At 35.2% G+C, this 20310-nt stretch overlaps 1 protein-coding gene across 1 annotated transcript; it reads right to left on the bottom strand.

Annotated features, from left to right (window-relative positions):
* Positions 1 to 329: 329 nt before the first annotated feature.
* LOC136025122 (Y-box factor homolog) lies at positions 330 to 19866 on the bottom strand. The gene is made up of 6 exons (XM_065700867.1): positions 19673 to 19866; positions 13549 to 13646; positions 11372 to 11606; positions 8248 to 8520; positions 5087 to 5268; positions 330 to 1379 (listed from the first exon to the last, which is right to left on the bottom strand). The coding sequence occupies exons 1-6, from the start codon at positions 19740 to 19742 to the stop codon at positions 1296 to 1298; spliced, it is 942 nt and encodes a 313-aa protein (XP_065556939.1). The 5' UTR covers positions 19743 to 19866; the 3' UTR covers positions 330 to 1295.
* Positions 19867 to 20310: the final 444 nt, after the last annotated feature.

The raw sequence follows: 20310 nt of genomic DNA, 5'->3' as shown, positions 1-20310 counted from the left end.
ATATATTTGATAAATATTGTAAAATCGGTAATTGATATCAAGTCCCCATTAACAGCCATATTATACTGCATTTTAGCGTGGTCCAACAACTAATCGTTCAAGCACCCTTAATGATGCTGGCATCTTGGAGGGCCTTCTTCGTCACTTTTCAGGTAGCCTACAAAAGTTATTAATTGTTTGTCATTTTAGTTTATGTAATATGTATTTATATAATTTAATTATGTATCCAAAAGCTATGATCATTGTAGAAATATGAAAAATGAGAGTAAAGCTAGAGAAAACCGCAGATAAGAAAAACCTATCCAATTCTTCTAAAATATACGCCAATATAAGCAATTTGTACCATTTTTATTGCAAATGCACATGTTTTCAACAAAAAATCAGTGTACAAATATTATTAAAAATAACTGCCTAATCAAATACTGACCAAACAGGTTAGTAATTAAAAATAACATCGACAATAGTACCAGATTTTTGAACTTCGTGTTACAGTAATTAGCCAAACTAATCAGTTCAACTAATCAAATGGCTGAAAAAACATGTGCAATTACTCAATGGAGATGTTACTAGCAAAGCACACTCAGCCCCAACAGCAGTCTAGGGTAAACAACTGCTTTTCAGACAATTATTCTTCCAACATTTTAAAGAAAGCAGACAAGGTAATTTAATGAAACTTTTAAAAATCAGCTGGAAAAACATTCAAAATTTTCATTAGAGTAGCTCGATTACATTCTTAAAAAAAAGACAAAAAAAGAAAATAGTGTCTGAAAAGCGACCGTGGACCCTGTACAAGTCCGCTGAACATGCTTCTTCTCAAAAACTGCTCACGTTTTCGAATCGACGCATCTCACCAGCTAAATAACATCTTTGACAATGTCATTCACCAGTGCTATCTATGTCAAATTCTAAACGGAGGGCCGTTACATTTCCTAAAGGGTGATTACATTGGATGTTTGAAAATATGACCCAAGAGAGGTTACACAAGTTTTGAAGCACATTCCTACAAATCAAGCCCGGCCCTCAAAAGCTCTGCTTACACACAATAAAACACTGGTTGAAACTCTCTAAGGTTGTGATGATGACATAGGGTCATGATACACTATAAAACAAAATCAATTGCTACACAAATCAATGATAGAATGAACGCTATCTGATGATCAAAGATGAAATAGAGGTTGAATAAACAGCAAAGCAGATGGTAGAAGAGGGAAGGGGGATTATTAAAGCAAGGATGACTAATTACTTATAATTATATTCAAGAAGAACAATCAAGTCATCCTTTTGCTGTTAGCAGATTAAGCTGCACTTTCGGCTGTTGTGGCATTTTCCACCGGCTGTTGCTGCTGCTGTTGTGGAGGTGGTGCCTCGCTACCTTCAGCCTAAAACAGTAAAATAAGAACCTTAGAAGGTGTATAAACGGGATGATATATGAATCCAAATAATGAAATCATATAAGAATTTAAAACTGAGGCTAAAAAACTATTGAGTAATGTCAACAAAGTAGAATAGAAAATGAGTAAATGTAGAATAGTTAAAAAAGAAAAGGGGATATCTATTAGTAAAAAACAAAAACAAAAAAAAACATACCTATAACACTACCAAGCATCAAGGGGCGATATCCACCCTTTCCTTATTTCTTTTCTTTTAGCTTTCAATTTCTTTTTCGTTGAATTTAGTTTTGAAAATGCGTTGCTTATTTTTTCAGTAGAATTTTAAGCCACATCATGAGCCCCCCCCCCCTCTAAATTCGGAAATAGATTTACAGCTGTTTAGAACCTTATAAATTTGGATTGGACAAAGATATGAGACTCAAGATTTTTTGTTCCTCTTTGTTTTGTATCATAACTACATCCTTTTTGTCGGTCAACATTCCTCGGATCAGCCGGGATCAAACCTGAGCGCGTTCATCCTAACGGCTCAGACATATCCACTATACCATCCCGAGGTTTTTGTTCTTCATTTGAGGACGACGGTCCTCATTCGAATTGTCTTCGTTCTTTAATAGATTGCAGCCACTGTTACATTCATGATGATTATTTTCAGTCACGGTATAACAACTAAGGGCGCCGACAGAAAACTTTCCAGGGCAAAGACAGACAGGTCCATGGACTGCCTGTCCATGGATTATTCTTTATGGTTGATTGTGAATGGCTATGCTGTTTGACCTATGTGATTGTATGGATGAGTAGGGTTAAGGCCTCGTTCAAGTGCTGGTCTATATTAATCACTAATTTAGGAAAACAGTCTTCCTTTTCTCCTTCTGTCTCTCTCTCTTTTTTTTTCTTTTTTTTTGTGTGTGTGTGTGTGTGCTGTTGCATTGGTGATTTCTCTTTTCATGATATTTAATTATAGTGCATTTAATTTTTTGTATTGCTTCTGCAGATTGTAATAGATGTAGACTTGTCTTTATGCAATTTCCTACGCCTTAGAATATCTATTTTGCGAGGTTTCACTTCTATAATACAAATATTGTAAAGGTTAGTACCCTCTGAAGAAACAGAGTGGAGATAAATGCTTCAAAAAGTCTTCCCGAGAGATAAATCAAGCCTCTGGATACCTCGATGAAAGTTTAATTCATCTTGCCAATTACTATCTAAGATGGCAAGAGGCTTTAACATTTAGAAGCTTTTACATTTGTCTGATTGAGATCCTTATATTTCAACTTCGATCAAATCAGAGTCGAAGCAAATATTCACCATGATACACATTTGTTTCCACTGAGTGACGTGAAAGCCGATTGCCAAAACGAAATTCAGCTTATGTTAAAACTCGACTTAATCCGATTTTCGGATACTAGCCAGTTTAGTGAAATCATAAATGGTATCTAATCAAGATATTACTAGCCATTGCTAGTGACGCATTGTCCTTACTAGTGACTTTTGTTGTTATTGTTATTTTAATATTTTTGACTAATGATCGAAGCAGTAACTTAGAACACATTTTATTAGGTTAACAATTTTGAATCGCTTGTTTAGGACTATGGCTATTCTATTCAATAATATCATAAATAGAATATTTGCCAATTATAATACAAAAAAAGGAATGCAATTGGGCTCCTATAATTGAAAATGCAAAAATACTGCATTTCTAACCCACAATTTGGGAGATTTAACCTAAGATTTCGCTTTGAAATAATTAGAAAAGTATTTATTATAAGGATTAGGCTTATATGTGTACTTAATTTTGTAACCCTCGAGTTTTGAAATATATTTGATATAATAATCCCTTTTATGCATTGTCCCTCCGTCCCAACCCCACCCCCAAGCGCAAATAAGAGTATAGAATCCAAATACAAAATAGACGACTCGCGTACAAAAATTAATTTGTTTACAATAAAGAAAATATTAGCGCAAAAAAGCTTTTCCCATAGGACCCCTTTCCCCTATCAGGTAGTAGTAGCAGTAGTAGAACAATTTTATTGGAAATAATCATTTTTTATATAATAGCACAACAAAAGCGGAGCTTGCGAGGATGCGCTAAAATAAAGAAAAAGAGTATGGAGCATGACACATAAAAATACTGAAAAATAAGCCTGAAAGTATAGTTAATTTGTTTCGAAAGCATACCTACCGAGCAAAGGAGCAAGTTCTCCTTTAAATAGGATACAACCATCTAAATAATTTCTTAGTCTACAATGTTTAAGCAAGACAAAATAAAAAAAAATGTGATGGCAAAAAGGAGGATAATTCCAGCCAATGATGTTGAACTTAACTGTTGTTTTTGTTTGTGATTATCGGTAGCAAAATACTGACCAATATTTTATTTGCCAATATTTACTCACAGGTTTGTAAGTAATGTTCCAATTCTGGTTCTTCTCAATCAGACTTGCAGCATAAATAACTACAAGATTTCGAAAATGATTGACGACCTCTGGCGTCAATAAGTCTACAAAACCCTCCCTCGGTTATTTGAACAGTTGTAAACGAATTACCAGTGGCATATCTGGCTTCTCCTGCGCCCGGTGCAAAATTTTCATTTATTAACAAAATTTATTATTTATTTAAACTGATTTCTTCTTACTTTAGCCTCTGCAAAATTATTAATTATCTCGACATCCTGTAAAATAAGAAGTGGTTTGGATACAAAATACAACAAAAAACTTGAGTCAACTTACTTTATTTTCTAGGAATGGTAAGATGTGGGGAAAAAATAAGTAATTCGGATTCAATTAAAACAGCTGATACACAGGTTATGTACATCCTCTTATTCTCGACATCCGTGATATTATAATACGCTTCAACTAACAGAAAATTAGATGGACTTATTTGAAGAAGGGAAAATACAGTAAAGAGAAGTATGATATTGGTATCTTTAGTCCAAGAATTACTGACTTATCAAAATTTTTACCTGTTTTTTTACATACTTTCGTTTCAGTTGTAAATGAAAAGGCAGTGTGACCCTAGTATAATACAAGCATAAAAAAAGGAAAATAAACTGAAAACTCCACTCACACTGATCACCTTAATCCAAAAGACTAACGGTTATTTTTACTGACTTGTATCAAAATTTGTACCTGTTTTTAACATATTTTTGTTTCAGCTGTAAATGAAAAGGCAGTTTGACCTAAGAAATTGTTTTCAGTAAATTCCTAATATAATACATGCGCAAAAAAAAAAAAAAAAAATCTAAACCCTGCTCACAGTATTCACCTTAAGATAGGAGACTTAAATTAGTTTTATTTTCTAATCAAAAATGTTACCCGTTTTTAACACATTTTTGTTTTAGTTGTAAATAAAAAACGCCGCGTGACCTAAAAAATTATTTATTGCAAATTCCTAATATAATACATGTGTCAAAGGGAGGAAACTCGTAATCCCGTACACATTTATCACCTTAATCCAGGAGACTTGCGTTTACAATGCTTTATATTGATATTTCTCACAAAGCTACCCACGGATAGCAGTCCAGTCTCCCAGCAGACCTAACCAACAATAGGTCATCCTTAGACCTCCTGAACCACAACTGGCGGCCCGTCAGCGGCCGCATCATTATTGGAGACGCACATTTTACCATAAAGAACATACGAAGAATGCCTTTTGGTTATGGGTCTTTCTTTATGAAGATATAATATTTTGTATGAACTCACCGCTTCGGGTGATTCATCCTCATAGTTCTTTTGGCCTCTTCCCCGGCCTCCTCTGCCACGACCACGGAATGGTCTGCGATAACGTGGTCGCCTAGGGCGTCCTTCCCCACGTTCGTATACTTCTTCTTCACCTTCATCGCCCTCTGATTTTCTAGGACGAGAATAGTAGCCACCACGATAGCCTAAAAAAAGAAAAGAAACAACCTGGAATTACAATACATAAACAATATGGCCTGTACAGTTTACATCTATGAACAAGTGTTTGTTTTTAAGTTTGGGTACTTGGGCTATTTCTTTGCAAAAAAAAAAAAACGTACAACAGGTACTCGAAACAATGAATTTTGAAAACAAGTGAGATCTAGATTATTTTATTTGTCTATATCTATTTTACTAAGTCCAAAATTATAAATTAGTAGCTAAGCAATAGCCGACAGGTGTTAACAAACCGAGCGTTTATTCCTTTGTCTGGTTTTGTGGAAAATAGTTTTTTTCATAGTTGAAAAATATTTAGAAGAATAGGAAGATAATTCTACGAACCATGATTAGAGTTTATATAAACTACAGTGATAAAATTGGTCACGAGAGCACTCCGAAAGATGGAGAATTCGTTAGATGTTTTCCAGGGAAATTGGTTACCAATTATTTTAGCTACCCGTCTGACTGACCGTATTTCGAACTGCAGTTTGTACCAAAAATGTGGTCCCATCTCGCTTTCTAGGGCTATAATGAAAGATTGAAATGACTAGGACACGTTTTGCGAATAAAGGGTGACACATCGCCAAAAATCGCCCTTTTTGGCCATCCCTCTAGGGACAAACAAAGTAGGTCGTCTCCAAATAGGGTGAGAAGAAACCGTAAGGTGTTTTAGGGGTACAGTAAACGCAATTGCAGAGTAATACCTGGAAACGGGTAAAAATTAGAGCTGCAATACCAACAAATAATCCTTATAAGTCACAATGACTACACTGTTCCATTGTATAATATTCCCATGCAACACCAAAAGGTTTTGATGAACAAATGGTGTAGTTAGTAAAATTAGGGTTGGTTGGGTTTGGTTGGTTGGTTGGTTGGGTTTGAACTAGAGGCACAGTTTCAATTTTGACCTAATAATTGCTGGTCTTCCTTTAAATTTATTCCCCAAAGTATTCACAAGAGTGGAAATATTCCTTTTTGGAACACTATATGATTATTATTAGCTATGAATCAAATCGAAGAAAAACTCCAAGAAGCATTTCTATTGTGAAATCGTAAGATTAATTAAAAAATTTTACCGAATTATTTTTCTGACTTACGAGTTATTCCATAATGAATTTCTGAACTGTTCACCTCTGAAAGTTCGAAGCTGTGCTTCTACTTCTACAGTTTTCCTATAACTATTATTTTCAATTCTGATTACTATCGAAAAATCAGTCTGCTGTATATCCAAGTAATTAGTTGTCAGTATTCGTTGTTTAGAATGTAAGACCAATTTTTCTTGCTTCAATATATATCCAAGAAATTTGTATTTATTAAGTTATTTCCAGTTTGACTAACACTGCTACTACTGACAACTCACTCAGGTACTCACTTAGAGCTGTGTCGACTCTGGCTAAGCTTACAGTCACACCACTGACCTCAGTCCCAAACCAAATAACCGGCCCTACCGGGAAACCAACCTACCCTTTGAAAAAAGGATTCCAAATCTAGCGCGCCAACCACTCACCTAGGACGGCCCACCTTCCATCATCCCCTTTCAAGAAATGACTTTCGCACCCTGTTAAAAACTTTCACTTATTTACTCTTTCTTGATTAGTATTCGAAGTGTTTTCAAAAAGATAGACAGATATAGCGTTTATCAAGCTAACACCCGGGTTACAGAGACAAAGGGCGTCGCTTATACCATTTATAATCTAGAGATTTATCACACAGCAAAAGGAACAACACCCCAAATATACTATTAATATCTCAATCATGTCAACAATAAAAAAAAACTGTTTGTGTTAATCCTCTCGCATTTATCACCATCTTAAAACAGAAACTAGCCTCATAGTTTTTTGCTTACTTTTTCAACAGCAAAGCTTAACACTCAAAAACCAAAACACACTGAACCAATTTTCCCCGGCTTGAATTCAATGCCCGATATTGAGTTATTTATCCAATATATAGAACATATTAAAAGATGGTATATGGTACACAATACAAAGAACCATATTCATGTTTTTTTTTACACCCTTCCCTTGATTTTGAAAAAAAAATATATCTTTTTAGGAGATATTTTCCTAAAAAAATGCCCTTTCTTGCATTGTCTTTGTAAAAATATAAACAACAAATGTAAACAGACATCACTCCCACTCCACCAGCCAATGCAGAACCCTTTCCTTATTTAACCTTGAATAGATTTATTGTTGAGTAAGTATATCTAAGGAAAATTCGTAAAAATAGCTAAGTATCTACTGTTTGATATGAACACGCATGAAAACACTTCACTTGAAAATTATAATGGAATAGTTTTTGAATTAAAATGGAATAGTTGTGTTGAGGTTCTACCAAGGTATTCACGCTCGGTTCTTCCATTATAATGGAAATTTTTTTTATTATGGAAAATTCATTATAATAGAAAATTTTAATTAAAATTTTTAATTTTTGAATCAAAATGGAATAGTTGTGTTGAGGTTCTACCAAGGGATTCATGAAAAATTTCCATTATAATGAAATTTTTTTTATTTATAATGGGAAACGGAATTTTCCATTATAATGGAAATTTTTTTCATAATGAAATATTTTATTTTCATAAAAAAATAAAACACCTCACTTTTTTCGAGCACTATTGCTAGACAAAATCTCTTGAAAAAGTTGTGCCTGAAAATACACTTAAAAAAATTCATTTTTAGAACAGGTAGTAAATACCAGCCTGAAACATTTTTTTTTCAGCCAATCCCACAACTGCAAAATTTTAGTCGATTTCACTCTTAAAATGACTCGATTTAGAGAATTGTAATAAGTAATAATAATAAAAACAGGTGATTTTATTTAAATAAGCTCCTTTTAAAATAGCTGGTGTTTAGGTGAAAAATCCATGAAAGTCAAGGATCTTCACTTGATTAGCTTCATATAACTAATTAGAAACGAACTTCAAAATATGGATACGATTTATAGTTATAACCAAGAGGCTTTGCACAAACCTCTTCGACCCCGTCCTCTTCCGCGGCCTCGCCCAACTGGGCGGTTGTCTTCATCAAGTTCTTCCACTTCTCCGTTCTCTTGACCAGTTTCACTGAGTCGCGGGCGTCTGTAGTATCTTGGACCATAACCACGACCAAAGCCTCTTCCCCTACCGCGTCCACGTCCTCTGCCGCGCCCACGGCCTCTGTATCCACCCCCGTCAGTACGACCGAATTCTTCACCTTCTTCCCGCTGACCTTCCTCTCCTTCTTCGGATTGGCCTCCATTTTCGGCTGAAAAAGAAGAAGAATACATTAAATGGAGCCATTGATTCTGGAAGAGGTCTGACAACTTTAAAACTTATTTCAGTGTAAAAATTTAAGGAGAATATCCAATTTTGGAACCACTTCTCGATTATCATACCTTGCCTATGCATGCTTACTGGCGTTTCTAGATATGATAAAAGAAATAAGTTTTTTTGGATCAGCATCAATTATTAATTCAATTTTAGCTACATTTGACTTAAGTTATTTAGTGAATATAGTAATTAATAATATATTAACAATATATAGCCAAATAGTCAGTCTTGAAAATTGTGGGAAATTCTACAAAGTACTTATGTAAGAGGGCCCTATTTTACAAAGTGCTAGCACTCATGGTGCGTATTTCTGGTATCTTAGAAGACACGAAGTCACGGAATTTAGTCATGATAACATTCAATCAATAATAAATTAACAATTATTCATTTTTATATAGAAAATATTTCAGTGTCATTTTCATTCTATTTATTTATATAAGTGGTTGTGAAATCAGCTAAATTCCGTTTTGATTCATCACAATATTGATGGATTTGCGTGCTGTCACCACACCTGATATTCTATTTTGATTGCGAAATTGATGGCATTCGTAGTTGTTCATAGCTGCTTATATATCATATCCACATTTCGTTTTTATAGTCACTTTATTTACATATTACCATAGCAGTCATGATGTCAACCACAACTGAGCATCGTATGTTGTAACACTGGAACGACAATCATGAACAATTCAACGGGCAACCCAAATGGCAGAGTTATCAAAAATCCACCAGACAATAAAATGAGTACTTCACCAAGGGGTTGTCTTTTCCCCCTCAAATCTTGCAGGGTATATCAAGCACTTCATAAGCTAGTTTACGAGCCTTACATCTGCCATGTTTACATGTTTGGAGCGTTTAGCCACAGCTAGAATTTTCGGTGACACTGTTTGTCAGCGCCTCAGCTTTAGTTCATTTATTCCTTGATTATAAAAATATCTTCCTGATAAACGTCGGATTTACGATTGAACTGATGTACCAGACAGTTTGACCGAATGGTTGGTATTCAAAAACTAAGCAAGCCACTTGTTAATTTGACTGACCAATATTTGTTTTCATGTTTGCCTTGCTATGTACGCAATTCTAATTCCTGAGGTATTCATCCTAATTATGTCAAGTTTGTGAAGTTTAAATTTACGTACCAAAGTTTTAAGCATGAAATATGCATTATTTTAAAACAAGGAGTAATCTAACAAAACGGGCGTGATCTTGATGAAAACTAAAAAATCGATGTCAACAACAAAACTATCACCTACGGCGGTGACTTGAGAAGCTCAGGCCTACTCCTGGTTTCAGCTCTTTTTATTGATCAACTTAACGGATGAAAAAAAAAACAAACAAAAAAAAAACAAACACTAAATCCAAACAGAGATTAGGGCTCATGAAGTTGGATATACGAACAAAACACTTAAATCTCGCCGTAATAATAATGACAACAAAGAACAACCTGATTAAAAAAGAAAAAAGCAACGCTAAAATGAAGAATAAGAGGGGGCCGAGAGGCTACCTCGACATGGGTGCATCATTAAAAACAAAGAGAAAAAAAAACGAAAAAAAAAAGAGAATTAAAAACAGAGAATTTTTCTGTTCTCTGCGGCTGCAATCCTAACTGTTAAGACATTTCTCCAGTACGGAACTGGCTTACAAATACAGTAGATTTGTATTCGTTACAGGTATATATCAACAAAATAAATCCCTTTATGAGTGGAAACTAGCACTAGTGTTTATGAAATACTATCAATACCATCTAGCATTTGGTGACATGTCCTTTTGTTCAAATGTAATAATAAAAAAAATGAATTTAATTAGTGTAATTGGTAATATTAGATTAGTAATTAGTGTTTGATCTCAATTCCAGACAAATACGAAGCCTAAAAAAAAAAAAAAAAAAAAAAAAAAAAAAAAAAAAAAAAAAAAAAAAAAAAAAAAAAAAAGTCACCAAACACTAAATGGCGTTAATATTTTTTGACACTGGCACCAGTTTCCACTCTTATAATCTACCCATACTTTTTGACTAAAAGCTATCTATGCCCATGGCTAGTAAAAAAGGATTGAGGCTTAAAATTTGTCTTTTCTTCCCTGCAGGCTAGCTGAGGACTTTGATAATTTTGAGTTCTATAAAAACAGAAGCAGTGTCAGTTTTCAATGAACTGCTGTTTCTCCAGAATTCTACTAACATAGCAATATATTATATGTCAGCTTATTTTAACTAGTTTTACACAATATGGAAAAAAAAGTAAAAATTTGTTCTTTTCTTGGAGGGGTTGGGGCATAAATTTAAATACAAAACACAAAAATGTCAAATAGCTTGTAACATATAAGCGATTAGGTAATAAATATTAAAGATATCAGTAAAGGGGTAGGGGCCAAAGCCTCCAACCCCAAGTAAGTGAATACGAATGGACTTAAATTCTAAAAGTCAAGTAAACAAATATGCTTATTTTTCATTACATTTCCAACTGAAAAAAAAAAAAAAAAAAAAAAAAACTGTAAGTTGCATCTTGTCCTTTCCTCTGTAACCAAGTATAGTCTTGTCAAGGGCTCATTTTTCGGGGGGAGGGGGGAAACTTCCAAATTATCCACAACACGGATGAATATTTAGATATACTTGAGTAACCATCTTATTGAAGTAGCCAACCAGGAATAAAGAAACAAGGATTACTAAAAACCCCAATCCCGATTTTTTACGAATTCCCTCCTTCATTTCCCTTAATTTCAAGTAGCTGCGTCAGTAAAACCCTTCTTCCAACATTCAGTGATCAAAAGAATAAAAAAATATTTCTACTCACTGTCTCTTCTCATTGGTCGGGGCGGTCCTCCACGACCTCTTCCACGGAACCCTCGTCGACGGAATCCTGGGCGTTTATCGGCAGCATAAGGGGATCCTTTTACAGGCTCTCCATCCGGACCAGTAACATTGGCTGCCTCATTACCTTTTTCGCCGACAACTACATCAAATTCAACAACCTCACCATCGCCAACAGAGCGAACTGCCTTTCTTGGGTTGTTGCGTGCAATAGCAGTCTAAAATGAAAAAAATTACGTGAGAGCACATATTTAACAGAAAAAAATTTGGCCAAACCTTTCCTCTTGAGCCAAGTGATGTTTGTCAAGGGGTATTTGGTTTCTTCTCAAGCAGGATTTTTACAGAAGTTCAATAGAAACCTTTTTGAGTGTTGCCATTTTTTTTTGCACAACATATTTGTGTCTTGTAAAACATTCTGAGATTATTGGCGAATAAATTTTCAATTCCTGATATACCAAGTTTGTATATCAACTGACTGTTTTTGTTGAGTATTTGCTTTGAGCATGTTGTACATTTAGGTTTATCCATGTTCTTTTAAAAGTGCCTACTAGCTAGGCTATAACTTGATGCAGTTACACTAACAGACTTGCATCAGATATTCAAAGAGGCATATTCTAAACTCAGGACTGACTGTAATTGTCACCAAACTCAAACTCAGGACTCAAACTGACTGTGATAAAACTCAGGACTCAGCTGTAATTAATTCGCCGTTTTAAGAAAGACTTATATTAAACATATGGCATTCTATTTCATTAACGTATTGCACCAATACTTAAGAGTGAGGGGGAAGTGGACGAAAGTTTAATTTTAGCCATTCCAATGTGTTTACTTATACTTTCAAAACTAGGTATATTATTCTGTTTTTCTTACTCCCACGTCAAAAAAGACAATTATGTTTATTCATCAGGAACATATTTTTTTCTGCCCATGCTTGGTAACAGTTTGAACTTCCCTCATTTATTTGTTTGAGTTACAAATTCAATAGCATTTAAAATCTATTAATTCTCTAACAAAGTGACTGGAGAATGAGATACGACATGAAAACTATCTAACCAGTCCCACTAAAAATAAAGCAAGACAGACTTGGGGGGGGGAAGGGGAAAATTACCTGAGAGAAATGTGCAAAAGAAATATCTTATGATACAAGAGGAAAGGGTGAGAAGATTGAGAAACAGGAGAAGTATCAAACTAAACAAGTATTGGTTTACAATGCAAAAATGAAAAATTTGAAGGAAAAAAGAATAATTTAAATTAAAACATGCCAAGGCAGAATTTGAAAGTGTGATAGAACGTACAGTGGCAATATTGGAAGCCACTAGATTAACTAATCTTTGAGTGACTAGAAATAGCAATATAAGCAGAAATATGATAACACACAAGCCAACAACTATTGGAATTTAAATGTTACAGATATATCAAATCACGGTTCCAATCTAATTCTGCCTATTCAACTCAACCCTAGTCTAACTTATTGGGTGTGCAATTCAACCCTCATTTAACTCAACCCCAATTCAACAGTCTAGGTTAAATGGGGCTAAGTTGCGTGAGGGGTCAGTCAAACAAATATTGAGTGGCAATAACCCCATTTAATTCAACCTCCATGCAACTATACGTCCATCCAGCTCAATCCCCTTGAACCTAGTCTGTTGCAGGAGTTGAATTGAATGGGAGTTGAGCAAAACAGAAGTTATAGCCGGGAAATTCTCCCACTGCTTGTTGACTCTACCCTGGAGTGTCATCTCCCAGTAAATCTGCCTCAATTAAACCTTAATCACATCATAGTCTATATTCTTTTTTATGTATGCTTCTTGCTTTGTGTCTATGATGCAACTTTTAAGTGGTGGTCACTTTTAATGACAGGGGGATATACTTTATCCTTTGGATCACTGCACTACTGTTAACAAAAACCAGTTAAAGTATTGTTGGTTGCTGGTGGGACAAAAATGAATGGAATCATCTACTGTTTATATCCTAGGTGCTTCAAATAGAAATAACTGACCATAAGCAATTTTTTTATAACATGACAACTATATTGAGCAAGACTTGGTCACCTGATGAAAAATCAACTACCTAATTTAATTTTAGTATATTTAGGTGAATAAATAAAAATTATTTGACAACACTAGAAAACCATCCCAACAGAAATACACAAGTGCTTACTTGGTGTACAAAAACGTCTTCTTTAGTGTCATCCCTGTTGATGAAGCCATACCCACTTTTCACATTGAACCATTTGACTTTACCAGTGACTTTGGTGGCTAAAAAATAAAACATAGTGATATATGGATTCATAAATTCCAAGAATTATTGTACCTTCATCAAAACTTCCCAAGGGAAAAACAACCAGTTATTAGGAGCAAGTGCCATTTTTTTTTTGGGGGGGCACCATTTGATTGTATCTCCAGGAACCCTTTCTGCATATGCAGATATAGGGAAAGAGAAAAGGATACCTCTATTGATATATTTCAGACTTTGAGTTGGTGGAACATTAACCTTACAACTGATGACTTCTTGCAATCGAAGAACCAATAAGAACAAATCTTAATTACACTATCAAAGACTGCACTTGTGGCAACTCCTGATGAAAATTTCACAATTCAACACAAATTATAATTTGGTTTAAAAATAATTTATTTATTAGAATAAACCTGCAGCATCATTAATAGTTCTGCAGGATCTATATACTAATATAAAAGGGATGTATTAACATCTATTCATTGTCAACTTATTACCTTAAATCACACTTGTAAGTGACAAGGTGAAACTACAACTGCATATGTCACTACAGGAGATAATTTTGACACAGTAAAGCCATTCTTCAGCCAAAAAATCATCAATATGTCAAACCAGCTGTCTGAGGAAACAGTTTCTGCTACTTCAACTGACATGTTCAAGTCCCACCTTGATAGGGAATGGCTCTGCCAGGAGTTCCTTTACAATTGGGAAGATGCAGAGTCCTCCACAAGAGTCTAGTCTAACAGACACAATCTACACCAAACGAATTCTTTTTTTTTCATGGAGCATCACAAGGATGAATAATCCTTATATCACTCCAAGCTGCAATTTAAGGTAAATAAATAAACTAAAAAACAAGGGTAAAATTCTAGTCTAATGCCTTCTTGCTGTCTTGGAATGCAAGACAAGATTTTATTTCGACAAAGCAGCTATCACAAGCTAAAAAAGGGCCAAATTCGCACTTTAGTGTCTGTACAAAAAAGAAAAAAAAAATGCAAAAATTTAAGTAAAGGTCAATGTCATAAAATCATGAAATTGTCATCAATAAAAACTTGTAAAATTAAATTCAGTTCAAACTGCATTCAATGGAGTGCAACACTTCCATATTCTTTACAACCTTTCAAATCATGAAAGTAAAGTTTCAATGCTCAAAACACTTTCTTTAAGCCTTATGTCCCCTGTAGATCTATTTCTGAAAGTTTCACTTTTTGCCAGCCATATTTCAGGCACAGGAAACATTTCTGGGGGTTCTACTCCCCTAGTTCAACAAACTTTCTGATAGCAAAAATCCCCTCATAAAGTATTTTGCCACAAAAACCTCTTATAGAAAACAGCATAATAGCAAAACTTTAATAGCTTATTATGTTACTTTGCAAGAAGGAAGGTGGACACTACACTTGATGGATCCTTTTATGTTATTTCTAAGGGATGACTCCATTGCCTACTGATCCAAGCCAAACTGTAATTAGTTCTTTAACAATAGTGTTAGCATTGATGATGATGACAATGCTGATGATTTTCATTCATGGTCAAGCCCTACCTCAACAGACATTATCTACAAATGTTAAAAGTGACATAATACCTCATCAAGTGGGAAGAAAGTGCTAAGACTGTTTTACATGAACAGTGACAAACAAAGTAACAGAGTTAAAACTAGCAGTAAATACTGAAGATTGCCATGTATTTGCAATTGCAATCAAAGATTTCAGTATCCTATGTATTTGGGAAAAAGCTGCCCTAGCTACTTAACCCAGAAGCCATAGTTGCTTTATACAGAAGCCTTAGCTGCCTCTGCCTTTTACCAAGCCCTAATCCAGTTTGCTCCAATCTGAGAGGACATACACTTTAAATTCATTTGTAAAGCCACCAAAAACACTTCCACACCTGAACTGGCCTATTAAAAGGGCTATGAACCATAAGAAGAAGGCTTTTTCAAAGTATAAGAAATGCAAATGCACACACCACTGGGATTGTTTTGCAAGAGCAAGAAATAAACTGAGGCAACTGACTAGGCACTTCATAGCTGACTATGAAGATAACTTGGCATTGAACATCAAGACAACCCAACAAGGTCCTGGAGATACATAACTGCTAAAGATAAGAGTAGATTAACTTGTAGGGCATTCCAGGAATTCCATTCCTGGTCAACCCTGAAGAAAAAAGCTGGAAGATCTGGAGGACTTTGCAATTTTGCTGAACAACACATTTGCATCCAACTTCTCAGTGGGCCCCACTGACAAGCCACCATGCCCTGCCCCCGGAATGGCTGAGCACCCAATGCCAAAAAGTTACATCACAATAGGCAAGATTAAGAAAAGGCTGAGTAAACTAGACTCCAACAAAGCTAAAGGCCCAGACAGTATACATCCCAGCCTCCTTAAAAGACTTGTGGATATAGTATCCAAGCCATTCAGTTTGCTATTCAAGCTGTCTCTTCAGACTAATAGCCTACCCATAGATTGGCAGACACCCATAATTACTCCAATATTCAAGAAAGGATCAAATCCCAGCCTGAGAACTATTGATCCATTAGCCTGACCTCAGTCATGGCCAAACTTAGCAAATGATGCTCCTGAGGTGGTTAAGAATGGCTAGGAACTGTATGCAGACAATTCTAAACTCTTCAGTCCAGCAGCCTCAACCGAAAATTGCTCTTCTCTGGAAGAAGATCTTAACAACCCCTGTATGGGGGCAACAACCTGGATGCTCAAGTTAAACCCATACAAATGCCAAGTCCTGCATCACAGTCCAAACAACCCCAGCCCATAGTTATCAAATGATTGACTCTGCAGGTACCAATATACCCATTCAGAGTGCCAAGTAAGAGCATAATTTTGGAGTAATCATTGGTGATAAGATTAAATTTCATGCCACTGTCAGAACCAACCAGCTAAGGCAAACAAGGTCCTTGATTTGATCAAGCATTGTGTGACAAGTCAACAACTGAGAGATATCAAGAAGCTTTACACAGCCTTTGTTTGTCCTCATCTTGAGTTCAGCCTGTTGGTTGCCAATCTGCACTTTAATTGACATGGAGATATTTGGGAAGGTCCAGTGTAGAGCAACTAAGCTCCCTTTTGCTAAACAACAGATCTCCTACAAGCAACAACTAGAAAAGCTTGACCTGCCTACTCTAATGTATCATAGAAAGAGAGAAAATGTCATCCTTGCATTTAAGATGATGACCAGTGACACCATTAAGCTTGTTTTTGATCACAGTGAATACACCAGAACATGAGGAAACCCCATAAAACTGCGCCAAAAATTTAGCAGAAATAATGAGAAGTTCAACTTCTTTGACAATCATGTTGTTCCACTGTGGAATTCCCTCTGCAAATCTACTGTGTTGGCCAGATCAGTTCACAGCTTCAAGATTGGTGTTGACCATGATTAGAGGGGCTTGCCACTGAAGATGCAGTGGGACAAACCAGTGTCATCCACCAGGGTCTATTAGTTGCTGCCTACCCATTTTAGCCCTCAAACACAATTAGTTTGCAAATACATCTAGTGACACCCATCAATGAAACCAAACTGTTCACAGTGAATCAATGCTACCTAGCAACATCTACAGATTCTTCAACCTTAGTTGCTAGAAGATGCAATTTAAGGTAATACCTTCCCAGAGTTTGTTTTTGATCCTGGATTCATTACTGAAAGTTTAGTTTTCCTAACCTAGCCCCTTTATAAGATAGTGAAAAGTAGCTAAACTAGAATTTTACCTCTAATTAATAAAAACATCCTGCATCATATAAAGTAAGAATTTTGTTGTTTTCTTTTAGTTTTAATATATCCCTTGGGATTTATATGGAAGCATCAGAAGGAAGTGCATTTGTGAGTACACTGATAATTATATTTGGAAAGAGCATCAAATGGAAATCTAGTAGACTAGTGTGTTCACCTTGGGTAATTGTTTAGTTTTATCACAAGCTGTCTAAACTAGAAACTATGCTGCTTTGCAGCAGTTTCCAGTTTAGAGCACTTAGAAATGCTGATTCTAGAAGCACATCCATTTCTGGTTGACCCTCCTCCTCCATGGGACAAACTAAAAATGTGTAAAGTGGGCAGGGTTTTCAAGCTAAGGGTAAAGTTGGGGTTGTACAATATGAATGAAATTATATTTTAAATACTTTTTTCTAGTTATCAATGGTGATTTCTGTATAGTAGGAAGTTGAAAGATAATGAAAAAAGTTACACATCCAATAATTTGAATATCCATTATTGTTCACTTTCACTTTTGAGTCTAACTAGCCAGCTGTTTGTAAACATCTGATTTTGCTTATACATAACAATATCTATAGAGCAAAGTGAATTAGTCCATGATCAATAATTATTCAAACAATAATCAAATAATTATTCAATAAACATAGAATAAAGACATCACCCCATCATCTACAGGGCTCATGGATAATTTGCTTTGCTCTTTAGGCAATGTTACCTCAGTATTAAACCAAATTTGTTTCACCAGGGCCTTCTCATTGCCAAAGCATTTTTTTTTTAACAAATTGAATCTCAAACTGAAAAACTGCATAATCTCCATTCCACCAGGAGGTGTTTCTTCAAATCAACAGAAAATAAACATAATATTTAACTAATTGCTCTGATTCACTGGCAAGTTTAAACTCAAAAGTGAAAGTGGATAATTGGCATTAATGGATGTAGGCCTATAAGTTTTTTCTAATTATCTTTCAACTTACTAATATACATAAATTACCAGTGATGACTAGAAATATTATTTAAAATATAATTTCATTCATTTTGTACAACCCTAACATTTCCCTTGGCTTCAAAACCATCTCTTCTTTGTGCATTTTTAGTTTGTTGAAGTTGAAATTTAGAAAGCTAAAAAATGGATGCACTTCTAGAATTAGCATTTCAAGTTTAGACAGCCTGTGATGAAACTAAACAATCACCTTGTCCCTAGGCTATGCCATTATGGAATCTTGTATATATTTAGGCAACTCTGAAAACTTTTTTTTAAACAATTCTGAATTGAAATCTTTAGATGACAATATAATCCCCAATAATTGATAGACTACCAATGAACTACCAGTATTAAAAAAGGAAGTAGGCTATTCAGATGCTAAAAACTAAAGAAATATAAGTCTGACCTCTGTCTGCTAAAATTATAAAAACATTGGTAAATGATCCCATTATTCAATACCTGATAACCAATAATCTTTAGCTCAACTACCAACATAGTTTTAAGAAAGGCAGTTGTAAGACACAAACCAGCATGATGCCTATGATGACAAGCTCATCAATAACCACACTGCCCCACTTCAGAACTCCTAATGGAAATAGACCATCCAATCTCAGCCATGGAGTCATTCAAGCCCTGTGGACAGGGAGTAGGAGTAGAGGTGGTTGCCTGTTTACTGATGCCTAAAAGTTCTTCAAAAAGCATCACAAGTAGCCTAGATGTATCAAAAAAAATCTATTCTTTGATGCTTGCAAAATAGGATTTAATATGAAAATAGTAGGCTATTCAGCCTACTTTATTCCTCAAGGAGCATTGCAAGAATTTACCCCACCCCCCAATGAATAAATACACATTGGGTATTTCATGTAATAAGTGACCCAGAGGATATATATCATGTAAATTTTCAACATATTATAAAGTAACAATTTTCTAAGGCCTTATTGTATCTTTGAAGGAGTTTTGTATATAGCCTATAGCTACACTGTTCCTAAGCTATTATGAGGGGCATTAGTCACAATTGTAATGGTAATAGCAATGTTGAATCAATTGGTCCTGCTCTTTTTTATTATACTGATTAGTTCAGGAGAGGCTAAGTACAACAGCTTACAACATAAATTTACCAGATATCATTCACAAAATTCATCCTCTTTCCTTCAAAAATTGAAGCAAGCTTCACTGGGAGGTGACAGGTGACTGCCATAAATAAATAGGGTCTACAGAACAATCATTTGCTTTATTTACATTCTAATTCTGAAAATCTTCACAATTGGCTTAATTCTAAGCTAGCCTACTTTTTGAGACCACATGATTGAAATACTTTTCAATGAAAATAAATTATAGTCTACTTACCAATTATTTTTTTCTCAGCTGGGGCTGGTTTAGTTTGCTCCTCAGCTGGCTGTGTCTCCGGGTCACTCATGATGGTCTTAGGGGTGGTGAGATGGTAAAGCCCTTCCCGGTCTTAAACCTTTAAAACAGTCTTCACTTTTTCAAGATGTCCTCCTTTCTGTTTTCTTCTGTTTCCGGCAACCGTTGTTGGGATTGTGAAATCCATAAAGACTATAGAGTAAAAATGACGGCCAAAAAGATTTGACAAACAGTCTTTTTTGTCCTGACTTAAATTATTTTTTTCTGATGCCCTTCGCCAGATGATTTGAACCATAATTACCATGATTTACCAAACAAATAATTACCTTGAGAAGAGTAGAGCAACTTTACCTCACTTTATGTTTATATTCATTGGTCAACTACATTTTTGGTATTAGGCAATGGCTATTACTACTACTACTACTACCACCACTAACAGCTCACCGCAGCACCAAACCGTCTGAGGCCAACACAGCTACGAACGCTCTTCCTCTATTATAATCTTTTCAAAGCCTCCCTCTTTATACTCTCCCAGGAATTTCCCATTTTCTTCAAATCTTTCTTTATGACATCTTCCCAACTCAATCGCGGACAAGCTGCTTTTCGTTTAGCCCTAGACG

This window comes from Artemia franciscana, chromosome 1 (genome assembly GCF_032884065.1).
Source record: "Artemia franciscana chromosome 1, ASM3288406v1, whole genome shotgun sequence".
Lineage (NCBI taxonomy): Eukaryota > Metazoa > Arthropoda > Branchiopoda > Anostraca > Artemiidae > Artemia > Artemia franciscana.
Note: the sequence above shows the minus strand (reverse complement) of the source record. Positions and strands in the feature narration are given on the sequence as shown.

Excerpts from the sequence above, each read along its gene's own strand:
- LOC136025122 (XM_065700867.1), bottom strand. The coding sequence starts at position 19,742 with ATGAGTGACCCGGAGACACAGCCAGCTGAGGAGCAAACTAAACCAGCC. Across the intron at positions 13,647-19,672 it reads AGCTGAGAAAAAAATAATTG|CCACCAAAGTCACTGGTAAA; the intron begins GTAAGTAGACTA and ends TTTATTTTTTAG. Across the intron at positions 1,380-5,086 it reads AGGATGAATCACCCGAAGCG|GCTGAAGGTAGCGAGGCACC; the intron begins GTGAGTTCATAC and ends TTACTGTTTTAG.